This window comes from Zootoca vivipara, chromosome 15, assembly GCF_965207765.1.
Source record: "Zootoca vivipara chromosome 15, rZooViv2.hap1.1, whole genome shotgun sequence".
Classification (NCBI taxonomy): Eukaryota; Metazoa; Chordata; class Lepidosauria; order Squamata; family Lacertidae; genus Zootoca; species Zootoca vivipara.
Genome location: NC_142598.1, coordinates 39283264 through 39303734, shown reverse-complemented (window position 1 = coordinate 39303734; position 20471 = coordinate 39283264). Strand labels below are relative to the sequence as shown.

The window sequence follows — 20471 nt, the reverse complement described above, 5'->3', positions numbered from 1 at the left end:
TGTTTGTGCTAAGCAACAGAGTGACTATGGGTATTACTGATATGTATGTATGTATGTATGTATTTTCGTAAAATGTATATACCACTTGATTGTAGAAACACCCCCCCCCAACAAATTATTGCCACAGATCTGCCCTGCCTCACTTTGCCTCCACCCTGCCGCTGACTTGGCAGAAGCAAGGCTTGACATTTGGTCCTCTTAACACACACAAAGAGCCTCTTAATTAGAGTGACGGCATTTTAGGCAAAGCAAGAATATTGGTCAGCCCTTTAACGGGTGACCTTTAGCTTCTGCTGCAAGGTACATTCTGCAGCACTGAAGCAAGGGGAAAGGGCTTAAGCAGTGGACCATCTGTGATTTGGCTGCTGTGTCCTGGCTCCTGCATCTCAGCCAGGCATTATATTGCCAAATCCAAATATTTATTTGCAAGTCAGACTTGCAAATATCAATGGTTTAAATAGAAGCCGGGTTCTTTCATTAGGTTCTCATCCTCAGCACACAGTGCTACATTACACACACACACACCCTGCCGCCCCCAAAGCATCTTTTCGAGAATAAGGATTTAGAAACACATATTTTCACTTTTTAAAGTACAGAAGTGGGACTATATAAAGGGTTTCTTTGATTATGGATAGCTGGAGAAATGTACGTTGGATATTGTATATACGTAGGTATGCCACGTATCTTTCTCCATAAACTCTGTGTGCATCTGTGCCATGGGAGGTCATTGATTACTCTACATTCCCTGTGCTTTAAGAAATGTTATGCATTGGAAGGACCCATTCATTTTTTCTTTCCTTTCCCAAGGCTTTCTGAACTACATGGATACGTGTTTCCATTCCAGCTTGAAATTATAAAAACGATGTAACTTTAAGAATTGGTTCCAGTTTGCTTTTTTTCTCCTTCCTATTTTCCTTTTGTGTCCTATCCTTCAGTTCATAAGCCTTTTTGGCAGGCTTCTTTTGACTGTAGGCAAGCCGCTCTTGGAGACTCTTCAACAGAAGAGCAGGGCAGAAAGCCATTAAATCAGGGATGCAGAACTTTTCTCCAGCCAGATGTTGCTGAAGGCCAACTCCCATCAGGACCGGTGAGCAGGACCAATGGCAAGGATGCTGGGGTTTGCAGTTCACCAACATCAGGAGGACCAAAGGTATTGTAAGTGATCCTTTGGTGACAAAAGGCGCAGTCCTTACTGAAGGTCCAGTAGGAGGCTATAGGATTCTGCGGAAGCCCTCTACACTGGTGGAAAGCAAGAAGCACCATTGCCGTGACACTCCAAATATGCCAGTGGAACATGGAGTCAGCCAAGGGAATGGCAGTAGAAGTGCCATTGTTGGCTGAGCCACTGGGGCTGAGGATGCTGTGATGTCATCCTGCATTCAGTGTGCATGGGGATAGAGGTATGTGCGTGCCCCAATGCATGGATGGCCTTGTGCTGGTGCTGACAGAGTCCCTGATTGAAGGCTTATGGGCAATGTTTCCAGGGACGTTGTGGGTGCCTCTGCTGCATTTATTCCACCGTCATATGTTTTGGTTGGGTTTCCTCAACCTCATGCGAAGGTCCACACTTCCTCTCCTCTCCTTCGCGAAACATGGTAGCCATTCCGCTAGCATATGTCACCCCTACACCCCCAACACGGGTAATGCGAGAATAGGATTGCTCCGTAAAAAGACTCTAATAGCCCATTAGGTGAAACAAGAGCTCTCTGGAAGCTTTCTCTCCACTCTGCCTGTAGTCTCACTCATATGGGCCGGCTTGGGGGGGGGGGGGTCACTTTATGCAGATATATTTGTTCAGCAACTGCCCAGAGATATTATATTTGTTAATCAGCAACATTATTGATGATTTCCTTAGGCAGAAAAGATCCTGTCTCCTTTAGATATCAGCAATACAGGAAACACAGGTGGAGATGCAACATCTATGAGGTGTGCCCCGGTTTACGACTCCTCTCCGGGGGAATCTTTAAATGACAATAAAGAACAACCAGTGCTCACCATGAAACTGCTCCCTCCCAAATTCTAATGTAGTACTAAAACGGTGCATGTCAGCAATAAAAATAAAACGTCTATGACATTTTAAATGTTATCATACTGTCACAGTGGAATAAAATTAGCTTGAAAAATGATCTAAAGGGATGTGATGCTGTTCATTTATGTATAACAGCAACAGCAGCAGTTTCCCTGTGTTCATAAAGGTTTCTCCATTAAATTTACCTCCAGTCAATAATTAGGAGTCCACAAATAAACCTAGGCAATTAAATCAATACTGTTGGGCAATTATGTTCTAGAGGCCAGGCTCAATGGCACAAGAAGACACTATATCAAACTTCAGTATTAAGTGATCTCATGTACTTTGCTGCAAGACATTCTGCGAGGGGGGGGGAAGGAAGTGGGGGTGGGGGGGAAGGTGGCCCAGCAGATCGCAAAACGGATGTAAATGTCTTTGGTGGGAAATGCAAATGACACAAGAGGGCTCTAACTTTTGCAAGCTTATTGGCCTCCACAGAACAGGCAGGAGTTTTCATGTCAGCCTGGCCTTGTCTGCGGGACGTGCTGCCCCTCATGTTCCACAAAACTGGGCGGGTGCCTGTGGTACTGGCCCACTGAGAGAAGGGGTATTCAATATCTTCCATGTGCACCTGTGACATATGGTACTACCCTCACTTTCACAGGTATATGCCAAAAAGGCAGCTATCTGGCTTAGGCATGCGAAGTTTTGTTGTGATTTAGGACTGCCTTCCATTTTCTTCCATCGCCAATACTTCCATGTAGGAGAATTGTGCTCATCTCAGGTCCACTGGCATGCTTGAGGAACAAACATATGCTCGTTCTGGTATTTCTACACATGCTGGGAAGCCATGGCAGAATGACAGAACAAGGGCCATTGTAAATCCACAGTCAACTTTTGGAGCCCATAGCTGGAGTTGGAAGCCGCCTCCTTTCTTCAGCAATTGAGTTCCATGTATTTCCCACTTGGTGGTGCTGAGAAATGAGCAGCAGTACGATCTGAATCATCTCCAAAGGCTGCAATTCTCAACACACGTACGTGGGAGTAAGCTCTGAACTCAATGGGGCTTGCTTCCGAAGAAATAGCATTCTGCTATAAATGACTTGAAGTCCCACTGGATTCAGGAAAGATCCTGCCTTTCCAAAATACGTCGATTCCAGCCGGCGACCTAAAACTTTGCCTAACTAAGTTATGCACTAATGGCCAGGTGAGAAGTTCAAAAGGAGGATACAGAAAACAGTTTTTTTGAATTTGATATTTCTATCATATAGACTGGCAGAGATGTAGTTCTGGAGACCTTTTAACTATGGTTAAGAGCAGGCATCCCCAAACTTTGGCCCTCCAGATGTTTTGGACTACAATTCCCATATTCCCCGACCACTGGTCCTGTTAGCTAGGGATTATGGGAGTTGTAGGCCAAAACATCTGGAGGGCCACAGTTTGGGGGTGCCTGGTTAAGAGTTTTTGAGACTACCACCTTTCCTCTTTTATCTCCCCCAGATATTGTGTTACGCCAGCATTACTGTTAACTGGAGTCCCTGCTTAACTACAGGTTGAAGCCAGTTTCAGATCCTGCCTATGATATAAGCCTGCTTAGCACTGATAATGGCAAACATCAGTGGCAGTAACACTTAGCCAGGGTTAAGGTGGTCAGAGGAAAGGTGGCAGAATTTGTGCCATGAAGGAAGAAAGGGAGCAATGAGCAAAAGGGGAAGTATAGAGTGAGTTCTCAGTTGTGTCATCAGCTCTCAGTCTCTTAACCACAGTTAATGTATCACCAGAATTACATAGGCACCAACCCTATAAAACTGTTGCCCAATTCACACTTCCTATTGACTGAATATTTGCATTTCTGGGATTTTGGGGCAATTGGTGCTCCTTTAACAAAAAGATGCTTTTTGATAATAAATTAAAAACCAGCCACAGCCATCAGTGTAACACTGGATTTTAAGTTTTGATCTCATTTATGGTGTAAATGTGTGCTGCTTTGAACTGGGTGCACAGATTGAAAGCTATTTCTAGGAATCGCCCAAACCGTTTTAAACACCCCCTTTCTCACTTTCTGAAGAGAAATCGCACGTGCATTTTACGACATTTGTGCAATAAATACTGCGGCACATCTGTCATAAATAGGCTCTTCTCTTTGTGGGACAGTTTCTCCCTGGATTAGGGAGACACATTAGCAGAACTGGGAGGATAAATATATTACACAGGAAAGAAGTTTCAAAACCCAGTTTATGTTGTCAGCCATCTTGAAACAAAAGCTGGCTATGACTAGAAAAGCAGGGCTCTCACCTGCCAATAAGCTGCCCTTGATCACTTACAAGAGGGGAGCATCCCAGCAGACTTGTGTGTGTATTAAAAAAAAGACTTGAAAGAGAAGAAAAAGTATCACACAGGTCACAGCGGCAGTCTCAATGGACCCCTCAGGGATTTCAACTAGTCTCAGCCTTGTCATCCTCTATGCAGCCTTCCACTCTGCCCAGAAAATGTCGATAGGAAAATGTTTGAGGGGCCTCTGGTGGAAATTTTTTCATTCTTTCTGCATTGACAGGATGCCAAATCAATATTTACTTCCCACTAACAAGCTGCTTGAGGTCTCAGTAGAAAATATTGTAGAGAATGCGGGAAGACACGGTAATAAACAGCTGTCTGGCTGTGAGGAAAACATGAATTGACTGGAAACAGGTCCATAGTAAAAGGTCACAGAAACCCATGAACTCATCAGGTGTCCATATCAACTACTAACTTTAAAGCCACATGATGAAAAAAATATCTTTTTCCTAAGATGTACGAGGGAAGGGATCCTTTTCTCTCCACCATGGATATAGATAGACTCAATAATTTAATTAATATGTTTGCTGAGATGTATGCTTGTCTCCCTAGATGTTCTATTTTCCATATGTATCGTTAGCTCAAACAAATATGGTGTTAACCTTTCCTCCATCTCATGCAAAGTCTCAAAAGCTTAAGAGAAAAGGATGTTTAGGAAACACCCTTGAAAATTTTCAATAGATTTTTTTTTGTAAAAAGATACTGAAATGTGCATTCATTAAATCTGTACTTGAACCTCTCAGACTTAGGTGAACTCTGCCTAAGATATCTTCCCTTCTTTCCCCAAAACTTAAGCAGGAAAGGTTCACTTGGGGCTGAGTTTAGCTAGGGTTGACATTTTCTTCCGGTCCCTCTGCCTGTCTTCCTTTGCCATATTGAGCAAGTGGCTTCTCACCTTGCATTTGCCACTAGGAGTGGGGAGCAAGGTGACATCACAGGAGGCCAGGTGAGATGTGCACTGATCACCACTTTAGGAAATACAAATAGGGACCTCCACCTGGCACCATTATTATCAATTATTTCTCTGTAGGAAGGGCTCCCGGTAGGAGTGGGAAACAGAGCTTTTGGACCAGCCAGCCATTTCCTCAGAAGAGAAGCACTCTGTTTCTTACTCGCCCACCAGGAATTGGGAAATCACTCCAGATCTACCGTGCAAATAGCCTTTCAATAAGTTCTCCTTTTTCATGGGAAGGATCCCCATGAATACAGGAAGGAAGTAAATGAGACTCCCACACTCCTTTGGCATTCTTCACACTAGGAACTGAACTCTCCCCAACTTAGCTGTCAAAGGTGGGTAATAACAAGAGTGTTCTCCCCAACAGCTGAGGAAGTCAGCAACATTTCTGGACAATGTTGTGTAAAAACAGCATCCTTCTCAGTAGATAAGCAATTGCATGTCATGAAATAAACAAATTATAGCCATGGTTATACTTGATGATATAGAAAAAACCAAGCACCTGTCCTTCAAGAAGCTTCTGTAAGTAGCCCATCCATTCTTTGTCGTTTTCATATTCCATTTTCATCTGTTGTGTTTCCTAAAAAAAACACACCAAAATAAATAAATATTGGTGCACAACAATTCCTCTATTACAGGGTGCAGAAGTTGGGGCTTGCCACCCCCTGTCAGCCAGATCACCCTGTCTACTAGCAACAACATTTAAAGGGATATAAGAAGTAGAGAAAGAAGACTTTCCTGTCCCAGGCAATATCGAGCAAGGCTTTCTTCAATGCAGTCCCAACCCTCAGTATAGCTCCACCGTGATGTTAACTTGGATGTCAGGTCTGTGGCTTCTCAAGGCACAAATGGTGGGCCTCCATAGCTGATGATCCAGTGGTTACAGAACTTCTATCACAAAACAGGGGGCTTTTGGAGCTTAGCATGGGGGATGGATTTGAGGGACAACTCCAAACTCCCCAAGGATCCGTGGAATAAGTTCTTTTAAACCTTGCCCATTTATTCACGAGCAGTTTGCCCTTCCCAATAGATTTAGACTACATCCCAAAAAATACTGAAGTATGGTTTCTGGGGGACGTGGATGGGTAGGTGTGTGGGGCTCCCTGGTCTGAATGGGCTAACTGTGCCCCTAAAGGACCAGGTGTGCAGCCTGGGGGTCATTTTGGACTCACATCTGTCCTAGGGGGCGCAGATCAATTCTGTGTCTGGAGTGCCATACTTACTATAGTGGTACCTCGGGTTAAGAACTTAATTCGTTCTGGAGGTCCGTTCTTAACCTGAGGTACCACTTTAGCTAATGGGGCCTCATGCTGCCACTGTGCAATTTGTGTTCTAATCCTGAAGCAAAGTTCTTAACCCGAGATACTATTTCTGGGTTAGCAGAGTCTGTAACCTGAAGCGTCTGTAACCTGAAGCATCTGTAACCTGAGGTACCACTGTACTGGGGAAATCATTTACTCGGAATTGGAGGGTATGAAATATTTTGCATTTAAATTGTCACTCATTTCTGGGCAGTGGCAGGCAAGAAAAAACTAGGGAAGGCCCAGAGGACAGTGATCAAGAAAACATGCATTAGGGCCCAAATTGAGGCTACAATCCATTACTGGAAGTAAATTGGCTATCCCCTGCATGCAAAGACAGGTTCGAGCAGATGAAAACAATAGTGGGTTCAATGATCAAGAAGGCAGTTTCTGCATGTGCTGTGGAAGGAAATGAGGGGCAAATGGGGCTCGTCAACCTGGAAAGGGAGCCCATCTAGAAAAACTCTGGTCCTAAACCTCCGTTATGTTCATTCATGAGAAAGGCTTCGGGAAGAAACCCCAATGAAAAACCTGTACCCGCTGCCTTGTGGGACATCTTAGGGAGAAGAAAAGGCTAAGGAATAAACCATACAAACAAGCAATAACCCAATCTATATATTAAAAAATGTAAACTGGGTATATTCCTTCCTCTGTAATGTTCAACAAAACCGCTTGACCGATTGAGGTGAAATTTTGACACAACATCACATGCAAATGCCCAAAGAATATAGGCAGGTTTGCTAAGACGGATGGCACACCTGGGCTATGTAAAAAAAACCAAACCCCATGTTTCAAAACACACAGATCAGATAAAAGTGCATGCTGGGAAATAGAACGGAGAATCTGCGTCTCCATTGGCTGCAGACAATTGGTGACATCACAAAATTCCACGGCAACCAACTCAAAACAGGCCTTATGCAGCAACAAGGCCCAGCATTGCGCAGCCGACTGACTAGGCTGCAGCATAGCCCAGCCAGGATAGCTGACGATGCCACAGGCAAGAATCAACTGAATATGGGCCTTTGAGTAGGACAAATGTGTCGGGGCGGGGTGGGGGGATTTCACAAAACACGCATGGGTAGGGGAGTCAGGGTTGGGACAGGGCAAAATTTAACAGAACACGTGCATTGGGAGGAATGATTGTGTGCAAAATGAAGGGGGACTCTGAAGGTCCATTTAACAGAAAAGGGTCCATTTAACACAAAAGGCCACAGCACCGTGTGGCATGGCCAGCTAGTACATACAGTACATGGAATCATATAATCTTAGAGTTGGAAGGGTCTCCAAGGGCCACCTAGATTCTAGTCCAACCCCCTGAAATGCAGGACTCTCAGCTAAAACATCCACGACATATACCCAGTCTAATCTTGTTATTGCATTGGTGGAACCTTATGGTGAAGGGTGGGTAAGAAATCAGAAGAGGAGGAAGAGAAAGAGGAGAATAAATTTATGGAGTCTAAGTGACACTGCTGCAGCCCACGGAGTTAAATGGAGCTATGCCAATCCACACCAGCAAAAGAGGGGGCTTCCTTTTAGCAAAACCAGGTGTTATTGGTAGCTTACCTCATCATCCTCAACATCAAGTAAATTGTCTAAATCAGTCTTTGAAATATTAAGGATGGATGCTGCCACGTGCTGGGCTCGGTGAACAGACGCCTTGGAAACGCTGTTGCATTTTTTGTTTTCTTGCATTTTTTTCCTACATCTGATTTGCGTTCTCATCTCTTTCACACTAGACTGCAACTCTGTGGCCAAACTCTAAGGTAAGTGAAATAAAGAAATAAATGATCAGTACATTTCCAGATCACCTTTCAACGCCTTTGGTCTTCATACTGGCATATCACAAATGCTTTAAGGCATGGCTGCGGTTGGGGGTAGAAGTCATAATCAAAAGAAAGTAGGCTGCACATGACATGTAAGTGTGTAACTGCACAAGCACACGTGTGTAATTGGGAAACGCCCCATTTGTTTGGCATATGTATGTTAATAACATCCCTAGAATAGAACAGAGCAGAGTTCTGGATTGACTTTGGACAAACTCTGATGTGTTGAACAAGACAGTTCTACAAATAAACCACCCTATTTATTGTTTTAAAAGAACATAAACACAAGAAACCACATGAGGTAATTAAGTCAAAAATAACAAAACCCTGCCTACAGTCCCCAAAAGCTGCCACTGCTGTTATCCTCTTTTGAATTTGCCTGAATATTAGACTCGTGTTTTGCTCTAGATGTTAAACTTTGGTTCCACAAGGGGGTTAACGGTGCATACCTACTCATTCAATGGGATCAGTTCAATTGAGTTACCGTAGTTAGGATTTACTCCCATTTAAATAGATTTGCAGCCTAAAACCTGCAATATCACCTAAGAAAAGATAATGCATCATAAACATGCACATCAAATGCCAGATGTTGCCTCATTCAAGCAAGCTCCTATTATAGTGGTAAGATTCATACAGTTGTTCATGAGTAAACAACAACAACATGGAATTTATTTTGAAATAAAGTTAAAAATTCAGGCGACAAAAAAGGGGGAAGAACACATGTAACAATACAAGAAGATCACTGATCATAGTCCTTAGCCATCATTAAATTTTACCACTCCAAAAAGCCTAGTGTATCTTCACATGTTGAGAAAATGGCAATAATGTTTGTTAAATGTCAAATTTAAGAAAGAAAGAAAAAAGAATATGAAAAACAAAGCAAGGCAAAACAAAGCAAGACACACACACACACACACACACACACACACAGTTTCAGACCAAAAAGTATATAGCACATTGGATACGGCCACATCATATGCCTCAACAAGCGCTTTTCAGCATTACATCTCCAGCATCTATCTGTATTAGACTGCCTTCCGGTACAGGCATTGCAGATTCCAATATCTATTCCTATCCATCTCCAATACCACCATTCCACAGGCAGTCCAGGGCTTCAGCAGGGTATCTGACCATGTCATCAAGGAAGTCCAGCAGAGCACTCAAGAGTCCACTGGATTTCATTAAGACTCCAGGGATGCAACCCTCTTGCCAGTGATATTCCAAATCCCACCAGGAAATGGTCCACCCTCACAATGGGCTTATTACAATCCACTGACCAACAGACCAGTGACCAACAGATCCTTGGTTTTTAGCAAAGATCAGATCAAGGTTGTGTCTCGTCACTTGGATTGGGTCCTTGATGAGCTGAGACAGGACCAATACCAGAAACAAACCCTCAAAACCAGTCCAGAGTAGATTGGCTTCCTGTTGAGAATAATACAGTTATTTCATACCCTCCAACCTTTCTCTGATGAAAATAGGGACTTATTTATTATTATTATTATTATTATTATTATTATTATTATTATTATTATTATTATTCCCCACCATACCTGCCACTCTGGGCAGCTTCCAACATATATAAAAGCATAATAAAACATTAAGCATTTTAAAAAAAACCTTCCCTATACAGGACTGCCTTCAGATGTCTTAAGGATGTATAGTTACTTATCGCCTTAGTTCAGGGGCCACATAACTCCATACCCTCCAACATTTCTCTGATGAAAATGGGGACTTCGTAAGGAAAAAGGGGACATTCTGAGATCAAATCAGAAACCAGGGTGGCTTCCGTAAATCTGGGATTGTCCCTGGAAAATAAGGACACTTGGAGTGTCTGTTATTTATTCTTCGTGCAGCACTGTCTGGGATAGAAAGAGGGGCAAAGCTATGGTCCCGTTACAATTCACTACATGCTACGGGCCTTCTGGGCCCATTGGCGCCATCAAGGCCGCACTGCAAACTTCCAGCCTCCAACACTGAAAGTAAGAAATTGGAGAGAGGATTTGCCTCCAGGGACAAAGAGATGCATAATGTTGTTTCTGTTGCTAGATCTATAGCACTGGAAGGCAATGCTGCAATCCACCACATTGATTTCAATTGTTCTTAAGCACCTCTAACTGAATACTGGATTGCAGCCCAAATGGCTAATCAGCAGGCAGGACTTTAATAACCCGTACTCCACTGATGTTTTTGTTTTCCCCTGTGTTGGATTCTCATGGTAACTGTAAAACTATCCCTAGTGTTCCCCGACCATCAGTGCCACAAGGGAAGCATTGCAGTTTTGAATATGTTTTTAATTTTGGTAGCAAATAATTAAATGGCAAAGAGCTTGAAGTTTTTACAATGGAGACACACATATGTTTTAGAGGCTCATGATCTATTTTCCCACTAGAGTACTACAGAAGATAGAATTCCCCCTGTGAAAACTCACCAACCCAATCCTTCTTAAGTAGCTAATAAGTTCAATGCTGAGTATGTAAGGGAATGATCAAACAGTTTCACCAGCAGCACTAGCTCATACTGGTTTGATGGAAAAGAGAGAGAACTACATAAATAACGGCGAATTTCTGCGCAGCTTTAGAGAGATCACACCTGAAATATTCAGTCGGCCTTAAACAGCTGGCATTTAGACATGATCAAAACAAAAGTATTATCTGTCAGCTGAAAGCACTGGCTTAGCATTGGCAGCAAATGAGAGCCAAAGTCTGATTAAAGAACAAGTAAGTGGTTTATGAAAAAGATTTAAGCAGAAAGGTGGAAGAATATGGTAGAATAGAGAAAGGGGAGTCACCACACTCAATAATTCAGTAAACATCCAGCAGTTCCCCACTAATTCAATTGTAGGAGGGTTATACACTTTCTTGAAATAAATATATAAATAACTGTGCGAGATAGCAGGCTACTTTTGCTATCTGTTATTTCTTTTTCTTTTTTAAATAAATGTGTCAGTCTCCAACCTCCATTCTGGGTAAAGCTGATGACAATAAGCACATGGCTGTGGAGAGGAGGAGGAAGAGGAACAGCTGCCGCAATGCAGACATGCGACATCACATGCACTATGTGCAGGCATGTGTTTCTCACATCACACATTTGCGTTACGGCAGTGGACACCCACAATCCTGAGGGCGAGATGGCTCCCCTGGTTCCAAGTGTAGCCCTGGCTAAGGAAAACACGAGTAGCAACATTGCCAGTCGAGTGTCTGCATTGCTACACATGACAGAAAAACTACTTATGAGGGGGACTACTTACAGAACCCACAGGATGGAACACCACTGAAATGCACCATTTCATATTTCACGGGACACAGAGGGATTTGGAGTAAAGGGTAGCCAAGTTCCAAATCTTTGTTCCTGCATGAATGTGCCATAAAGGACGGTGTTCCATTGGGTATTGCTCAGAGGAGACCCATTGGCATTAACTGATGCAAATTAGCCACAATCATTGATTTCAGTGGGTCTACTCTGAGTAACATTAAGGGGGACAGCACTGAAAACATCTGTATTGCCACTCAGGCCATCAGCAGTTAGTAGTGCTCTCTACTGCCTTCAAGATCCAAATGGAAGGTGCCCTCCGAGGCAAGTTTCTAGTACTTTTTCAGACTGGTTCTTCTCTGCTGGATTGTCCAACTTCAACAGAGCACTAGTTGCAAAATAAATAAATAAAAATAAATAATATCAAGAGCTTTTGACATGCACACACTTAGCACTGTTTATAACAGTAATCACTTTATTTATGGATGATGTGAGCCAGCCAGAAGTAAGATGATAATAATTGTTTGCGGTCTATAATAAGGGGGGGGGGTGACACTCACTCTAAATGTCACTCTTGGGATAGAGGGAGAGAAGATGGGAACTCAACCTGAAGCTGGAAAACTCAAGAGAGCTACTGTGATTTTTATTTGCTGCCACACGTAGCAGGTGGTCATTCTACAGCCATTTATTATTATTATTGAAAAGAACCAAACTGGACAACATTTTAGGGGGGAAACCTCAAAGGCACCCATCCCTTTGGCTTCATTTCCCAGTGGTTTCATAAAAGATCAACAGAGAATCACTGGCTATACTGTTAGCCGTTAAAATGACTGACCATGCAGATTATCTTATTCTAAGATGTGACATGTAGAATATGAGTGGTATACAAAATTTGTAACCTGTACGAAGTTAGGATAATTCTATTTGCTCACTGACTTTAGGATCGACCATAGGAGCATGAAACAAACAAGGATTGATCAATGAAGTTCTCCACTTGAGTGCCAAATCAGAGTTCAGTGATTGGGAGCATCCATTGACTCATTACCTCTCCCATTTCCATGTCTTATGTTTTCGCCAGCCTTGGCTTGCCATGACATCTACACTGGCAAAGTAGAATTAGCACAGTGTCTTCAAAATATGATTTTGAAATGAGTTTACAAACTTACAATTTGCCAGCTCAGATGTGGCAGCAAAATATGGGTAGCAAAAATCAGGAAGTGGAAGAGGAAACCCAAACACAAGGGAAAGAGGGAAGGGGTGTGAGCCCCAGGGGAGGACCCAGTTGCCAAACCACCGTTGATTTGAACCATGGAGTTTAGAACACAGACTAACGGGCTTTTTTGCTCAGTACATTTTCTTCCCTAATAATGTATGTGTACAGAAAAACTGAATGAATGCCTCCCTTGTACAAAGCATGGAACCACATATAAAATTGATTACAGTATTATGAAGCATGGTTACTGGTGTGCTGAATAAAGCACTATAATTTCAAGCCTTTAGTTTATTCAAAACATGTTCTTCAGGGAGGAGTTGTAAATGTATTTGAAACATATCTAAAGAGATTTCTCTAATTCTGAAAATCCATTTCTTATTTCCCTTTACTCATTTCACAATCTGAGATTTGGGTAATCTGAAATCAATAGTTACAAAAGACTAGTTGTGACGACCCTGGTCCCACTCTACCTTACTATCACTGCGACACAGGAATCCAGAGGGGAAAACACCCACCCTCTTCTCCTGCCGCCTCAAAAATAAACCCCTTTTCCTAATGGGTTTCTAAGTAAGGAGAGCCTTCCAGCCTACGTGGCCTGGTACCTTAAGAAACTCTAGGCTGTCCCCCAGGAATAACCTCTTGCCTCCTGTAAAGGGTCTCCCTCAGTTGGATTCCCCCACTGTAGAAGTTTGCCCTAGGCACTCTGGCAACTTCTTGGCACCTCAGGTTACCCTTCTAAGCCTCCTCCGTGTAACTTCAGGACACAAACCACCACCTCCCTGCCTGAGGTGAGTTTGGCCCTCTCTTGAGTCACCACGGCTGTGAGTCCTGGTACCCCGCTGGAAAAATACAGACGGACCTCTTGTTGGCAAAAACAGAGATGAAGTTTTATTGTGTTAAAAACATAAGTGATTCTTTAACGTGTCATTTATTAATTAGCTTTGTTCCAGTTGTACAAAATAAACTCAGTCAAACATTTAACTTTAAGTTTTCCTAGCCTCTTAACTGTCTTCATATAAGCCACCACATAACATCACACCACACCTTCCTCCCTCTCCCTCCTAACTGACCAAACCGACTCTCCCTCCTTTTTTAAAACCGGGCACAGTCCCGCCCCCATCAGAGTTCTATGCCAGTCAGGCTGGAGGTGGGTTAACTCTTTGCCAGCCGGGCAGGAATAAACATTTTAAAAGTGCTTCAATTTGTCACATATCTCCCCCCTCCACAAAGACATTGCGTCGGCTTGCTCTTAATTAACTAGAGCAATGCCAAAGCAATGGGCTTGGGGTCCAAAATACTTCAATGCATTCTATAACATTCATATTGCAAAGTCAACTAAATTAACATCTCATAAACTTGTACACAAATAAACCATGTTTGGCATGTGTTAGATTATAACTCCTTAGCACAAATGTCTTGCTAGGGTTCCCACCATTTCATATAATAATTTGCACCATTCTATACCTCTCAAAAATACCTGGATAAAGCGTCCGCTATGATGTTTTCCTTCCCACTTATGTGCTTGACATCAAATGTGTAATCCTGTAACTGCATGCTCCACCTGATTAACTTGCTGTTGTTACCCTTCATTTGGTTTAGCCATTTCAGCGGTGAGTGATCGGTATATAGGGTAAACTTTCGGCCCCACAGGTAAGGCTTCAGTTTACCTACGGACCACAAAATCGCTAGGCATTCGAGTTCTATGGTGGAGAGGTGCTTTTCCCTCTCCAATAGCTTCCGGCTGATATATAATACTGGGTGTAAAAACCCTCCTTCTCCCTCCTGTGCCAGCACTGCACCTAAACCAACACCTGAAGCGTCCGTCATTAAATTAAAAGGGCAAAAGAAATCAGGTGCTTTTAAAATGGGCTCTGTCATCAGAGCAGCCTTTAAAAGTTCAAAAGCTTGTTGACACTGTGATGTCCAGATAATCTTGTCCGGGCGGCTTTTCTTCGTACAGTCACTCAACACAGCCGCGTGAGTGCTGAACTGGGGGATAAAACGCCTATAATAACCTATAGCTCCTATAAAGGCACGCACCTGCTTCTTAGTTTTGGGAGCCGGCCAGCTTCTGATGGCTTCCACTTTGTTAGTATCTGGCCTGATCACTCCCCCTCCGAGAACATGGCCTAAGTATTTAACCTGTCTTTTCCCCATCTGACACTTAGCCGCTTTTACTGTTAAACCTGCCGCTTTTATCCTCTGGAAAACCACACTTAGGTGTTGTAAGTGATCTCTCCACGATGGGCTAAATACCGCTATGTCGTCAATGTAAGCAAGGGCGAACGTATTCAGACCCCTTAGCATCCTATCGATGAGTCGCTGGAACGTGGCTGCCGCGTTCTTTAACCCAAAAGGCAGCACTTTAAATTCAAATAACCCATCTCTAGTGATGAAAGCGGTTTTGGGCTTATCTAAGGGATCCATTTCCACTTGCCAGTACCCTTTTGTTAAGTCCAGTGTAGATATATAATTCGCTTTTCCTATGGTCTCAACCAAGTCGTCCACCCGTGGCATGGGGTAAACGTCCGGCACGGTCACCTGGTTCAACTTTCTGAAGTCTACACAGGGACGAAAGGTATTGTCTGGCTTCCTGACCAAGAGCAGGGGCGATGACCAGGGGCTGTAAGAGGGCTCAATCAATCCCAGTGCAAGCATCTCCCTGATCTCTGAAGAGACCAAGTCGGCGTGCTCCCCCGTCACTCTGTAAGGAGGGGTAGCTATGGGTCTTGCTTCCCCCGTATCTATTTTATGAGTTGCTAGGTTGGTCCTCCCTGGGATGTTTGAGAAGATCTGAGCAAACTGAGCAAGGACTATTTTTAACTGCTCCTTTTGCTCTGGGGTCAGACCTTCGTCGAATGACACCTCTGCTAGAGTTGTGCCCTTACTTAGCTCTCCCCACCCAGTTAAATGAATCCCTTGGGTCACCTTCCCCTTTACTTGTAACACCAACTTATTTCTGTCAAAATAAGGCTTAAGTAAATTTACATGAAAGTTTTTACATCGGTTCCCTTCCCCATCTAACTCTACCAAATAGTTCACCGCTGATATCCTCTCGACCACTTTGAAGGGACCGTCCCACGACATCTCCAACTTCTTTCGACGTCTTGTTCTTAACACGAGCACACTGTCACCAGGCTGGAAAGTTCTGTCTCTTGCGTGTGCATCATACCACTGCTTCTGTCGACGCTGTGCCTGTTGCAAGTTGTGAGCAGCTTGCTCCCGTAGCTCTTGAAGGTCGCTCTGCAGCTCCTGTAGATACGTCACAACATCAGGGCTGTCGATCTGCTCCTCCCCTGACCACGCTGCTTTCATCAAGTCTAGGGGTCCTCGTGGCTGTCGTCCAAATAGGAGTTCAAAAGGACTGAACCCTGTGCTCTCCTGCGGCACTTCGCGATAACCGAATAGGAAGTGTTGCAGCCTATCTTCCCAGTCGTTAGGATGATTGATGGAATAGGTTTTCAGCATCCGGCTCAGGGTTGAGTTAAATTTCTCCGTCAAGCCATTCGACTGTGGATGATAAGCCGTAGTTTTAACATGCTTAATTCCACAAAGAGTTAAAAGCTCTTCCATGGTCTTGGACGTGAAGGATGTCCCTAAATCTGTTATAATTTCTTTGGGGAATCCCAGCCTTAAGAATACCGACATGAGGGCTTTTGCTACAGTCTTGGAATCAATGTCCTTTAGAGGTATTGCTTCTGGATAGCGCGTAGCATAATCCACTAGGCATAAAATAAACTTATTCCCGCTTTTGGTAACTCTGGAGATAGGCCCGAGGATGTCCACTCCTACTCTGGAAAAGGGCTCAGTAATTACAGGAATAGACTGCAACAAGCCTCGCGTTTTGTCCGCTCTTTTGCCTGCTTTTTGGCAGATCACACAGGACTTGCAATACGCTTTGATGTCTTTGCCCATCCCAGGCCAGTAAAATCTTGCTTGGATTCTATCACTAGTCTTCCTAATGCCTAGATGCGCTGCTGAGGGTGCGTCGTGTGCCATTTGTAGCACTTGCAACCGGTAAGCTCTTGGCAACACTAACTGTTTCTTCCTTTCCCAAACAGCAGCAGTTTTCCTCCTCCTAGAAATTCTATACAGTCTTCCCTCAATGGTGGTAAATAAGCAGGGGTTCTCCACAGTTACTTCTGCAGTAGGACTTTGTGCTTTACCCCACAGCTCTTTTATAGTTTCATCCTCTTTTTGATCACTCAAGAATTGGGCACCGTGCTCCTGGACCACTGGCACGCTAATCAGCCCTTCACCCTCACCAGGTTCTATGGGTGTCTCTATAACTGCAGGAGGATTACTCTCAGTGACTTGAGACTGTGACCTAGTTATCACTTGAATACGGTGCTTCTGACTAGCTAGGTCATTCCCTATTAAAAAGGGTACCTCCAATTCATTTAGGATTCCTACTCTCCACTTGCCACAAAATCCTTTGTAGGTAATATCAACTTCAGCTAATGGTACTTCAAAATGTGGGCCCCATATGCCTTTTAAACTATAGGACTGACCCTTGAGGTACTGCTCCTTTGGAACAAATTGTGATTTAACAAGTGAGACTTCTGCTCCTGTGTCCCTCAAACCTAAACAAGACTGACCATTTAATTCAATTGGCTCCATGTAATCTTGGTTGCACTCCTGCTCAGCCCTCCAGACCTGTAAGACCTTAGAAGTAGTCTCAGCTGGACTGTCCGCTTTCTCTGAGCCTTCTGTCTGAGGCGAGCTATTTTCCTGTGACTGCATTACCAGTTTTACTTGTTTAGCTGCAGTAGGTGTAGTTTGCGACTTAACCAGCAGGGGGCACCTGGCACGTACATGGCCCTCACGATTACAGAAAAAACAAGTGATTTTCTTTGACCCTGTCTTATCAGAAACTGATTCCCTGACAGGAAAATTTTCTTGCCTGTCTTTATTTTCTCTGTTTCTCCATGGATTACCCTTCTGTGAGTGTTTTGGGAATGCTATTTCATTGAAATCTCCTTGTAGTTCATCTAAGACCTCTGCAACCCGTGCCACAGTTTTCAGTTTTTTATCCCTCAAGAACCAACGTAAATTGCTAGGGATTTGCTTAAAAAATTGTTCTAAACAAATTAATTGTTTTAACTCATCAAAGTCCTTCACTCCACTCCCTTGAATCCATCTGTCAAGTAATTTATCTAAGCGGCTAGCTAGTTGGGCATAAGTCTCTTTATGTTCCTTTTTTGCCTCACGAAAAGCCTTTCTGCTTTGTTCAGCCGTGAGCCCACATCGAACCTTGACCCTTTGCTTAAATACTTGGTAACTTGACAGCTCTTCTTCCCTCAGGTCAGCATAAATTTCACTTAGTATCCCACAAATTTGAGGTCTTAAATAAAGCATCCAGTTCTCCTCAGGTATTTGAAATTCCACACAAACGCGTTCGAAGGTAAATAGAAACGATTCGACATTATCGTCTTTTCCAAATTTGGGGAACCTTTTTAAATTAATTGCGATACTATCATTATTAACTGGACTCTGAGTTAATTCTGATCGCAAACGTATCTCTTCAAGCTTCATTCTGTCCTGTTCTAATTGTGCCCTTATCCTCTCTGACTGCATTCTCTCCTCAGCTTCAATTCTAGCTTTTTCCCTCTCACTTTCAGATGCTAACTTTTCCCTCTCAGCTTCAATTCTGGCTTTTTCCCTCTCATTTTCAGCTTCAATCCTAGCTTTTTCTCTCTCACTTTCAATTCTAGCTTTTTCCCTCTCACTTTCATATGCTATCTTTTCCCTCTCAGCTTCAATTCGGGCCATCTCAATTCGTAGTTTCATCAGTTCCACCTCAGAATCTGGGCTTCCCTCAGCCCCTTCCGTTCTTTCATCTCCTTTTGCCTCTCTGGGTTTTCTTACGTGAGTCATTTTCCTCACAGGAAAATCCTGACAGACTCAAACCAAACTAGGCGCGTGAGCTTTGAATTTCGATCACGACGCTGCCACCAAAAATGTGACGACCCTGGTCCCACTCTACCTTACTATCACTGCGACACAGGAATCCAGAGGGGAAAACACCCACCCTCTTCTCCTGCCGCCTCAAAAATAAACCCCTTTTCCTAATGGGTTTCTAAGTAAGGAGAGCCTTCCAGCCTACGTGGCCTGGTACCTTAAGAAACTCTAGGCTGTCCCCCAGGAATAACCTCTTGCCTCCTGTAAAGGGTCTCCCTCAGTTGGATTCCCCCACTGTAGAAGTTTGCCCTAGGCACTCTGGCAACTTCTTGGCACCTCAGGTTACCCTTCTAAGCCTCCTCCGTGTAACTTCAGGACACAAACCACCACCTCCCTGCCTGAGGTGAGTTTGGCCCTCTCTTGAGTCACCACGGCTGTGAGTCCTGGTACCCCGCTGGAAAAATACAGACGGACCTCTTGTTGGCAAAAACAGAGATGAAGTTTTATTGTGTTAAAAACATAAGTGATTCTTTAACGTGTCATTTATTAATTAGCTTTGTTCCAGTTGTACAAAATAAACTCAGTCAAACATTTAACTTTAAGTTTTCCTAGCCTCTTAACTGTCTTCATATAAGCCACCACATAACATCACACCACACCTTCCTCCCTCTCCCTCCTAACTGACCAAACCGACTCTCCCTCCTTTTTTAAAACCGGGCACAGTCCCGCCCCCATCAGAGTTCTATGCCAGTCAGGCTGGAGGTGGGTTAACTCTTTGCCAGCCGGGCAGGAATAAACATTTTAAAAGTGCTTCAATTTGTCACACTAGTCCTATGGTAATTTTCCTACTACGTCTTGAGAACAGCTTATTTCTTTGATATAAATAAATAACAGCAGTTCACTATGGGCTGAAGACAAAAGACAGTAGAAAATGGAGATCAGCAAACGGAAAGAGCAAGACAGTGTTCTGATAAATTCATGGAAAACTAATGGAAATCTCTTCATTTATTTTAACATAGTCTCTTGTCTCTGAGACACTTGTAGGCCTGGATGAAACCTCTTTGATTTATTTTCTGCTCATGCATGCATTGATAAGTGATAGGATATCAATCTGTGGATATAGGGGCATGTTAAGGGTCTAGCCTGCATATTTCAATTTCTATTCCCCCCTCCCCAAAAACCCCTAGGTTTAGCTGTAATGAGGATCCCAAAAGGACACCAGGGCTTGAAAATGGAACTCAAACTGAGGCTGGGACCTTGGCTTGAGGCTGTATACCCTCAGATCTCTGAGTGCTTCTTAAATCCAGAAGAGAAGGTTAGAGGAAAAGCACCCTCTGGATGGCAGGCAATGTGGAGCCTTTGGTTTGGTCAGACCTGGTGTAAGTACTAGGAACCTACAGTTATGCATTTCACTGGTAAACAAAGCAGTACCTCTCAAACTAACTTTAGCATCTAACTCAAAACCTCTACATTTAGATTTTGAGCATTTTTCTACTGTAGTCAGTACCCATGAAACTTTCCTTAAAGCATTTCAGCTCCCAGGAATCTTAAATGTCCTCAAAGACCTAGAAATAAAGGTCACACTTTTACTGACCTTATTTGATATTCTCTCAGAAAATACATTTTGAGCATTAGCTAAAGTCCGCTAACATTTTTGTTCAGCTTTGTCAGTCTGAGCTTTGAT

At 43.4% G+C, this 20471-nt stretch overlaps 1 protein-coding gene across 2 annotated transcripts in view; it reads right to left on the bottom strand.

The window, feature by feature from the left end:
* Nucleotides 1-20471, bottom strand: part of CNTLN (centlein) — a 174297-nt gene that overhangs the window by 7349 nt on the left and 146477 nt on the right. For both annotated transcript variants that reach the window (XM_035140509.3, XM_035140510.3), the window contains 2 exons: nucleotides 8162-8356; nucleotides 5800-5877 (listed from right to left, as the gene is read on the bottom strand). In XM_035140509.3, coding sequence (XP_034996400.3) covers nucleotides 5800-5877; nucleotides 8162-8356 — 273 coding nt within the window. The remainder of the gene's footprint in view (nucleotides 1-5799; nucleotides 5878-8161; nucleotides 8357-20471) is intronic.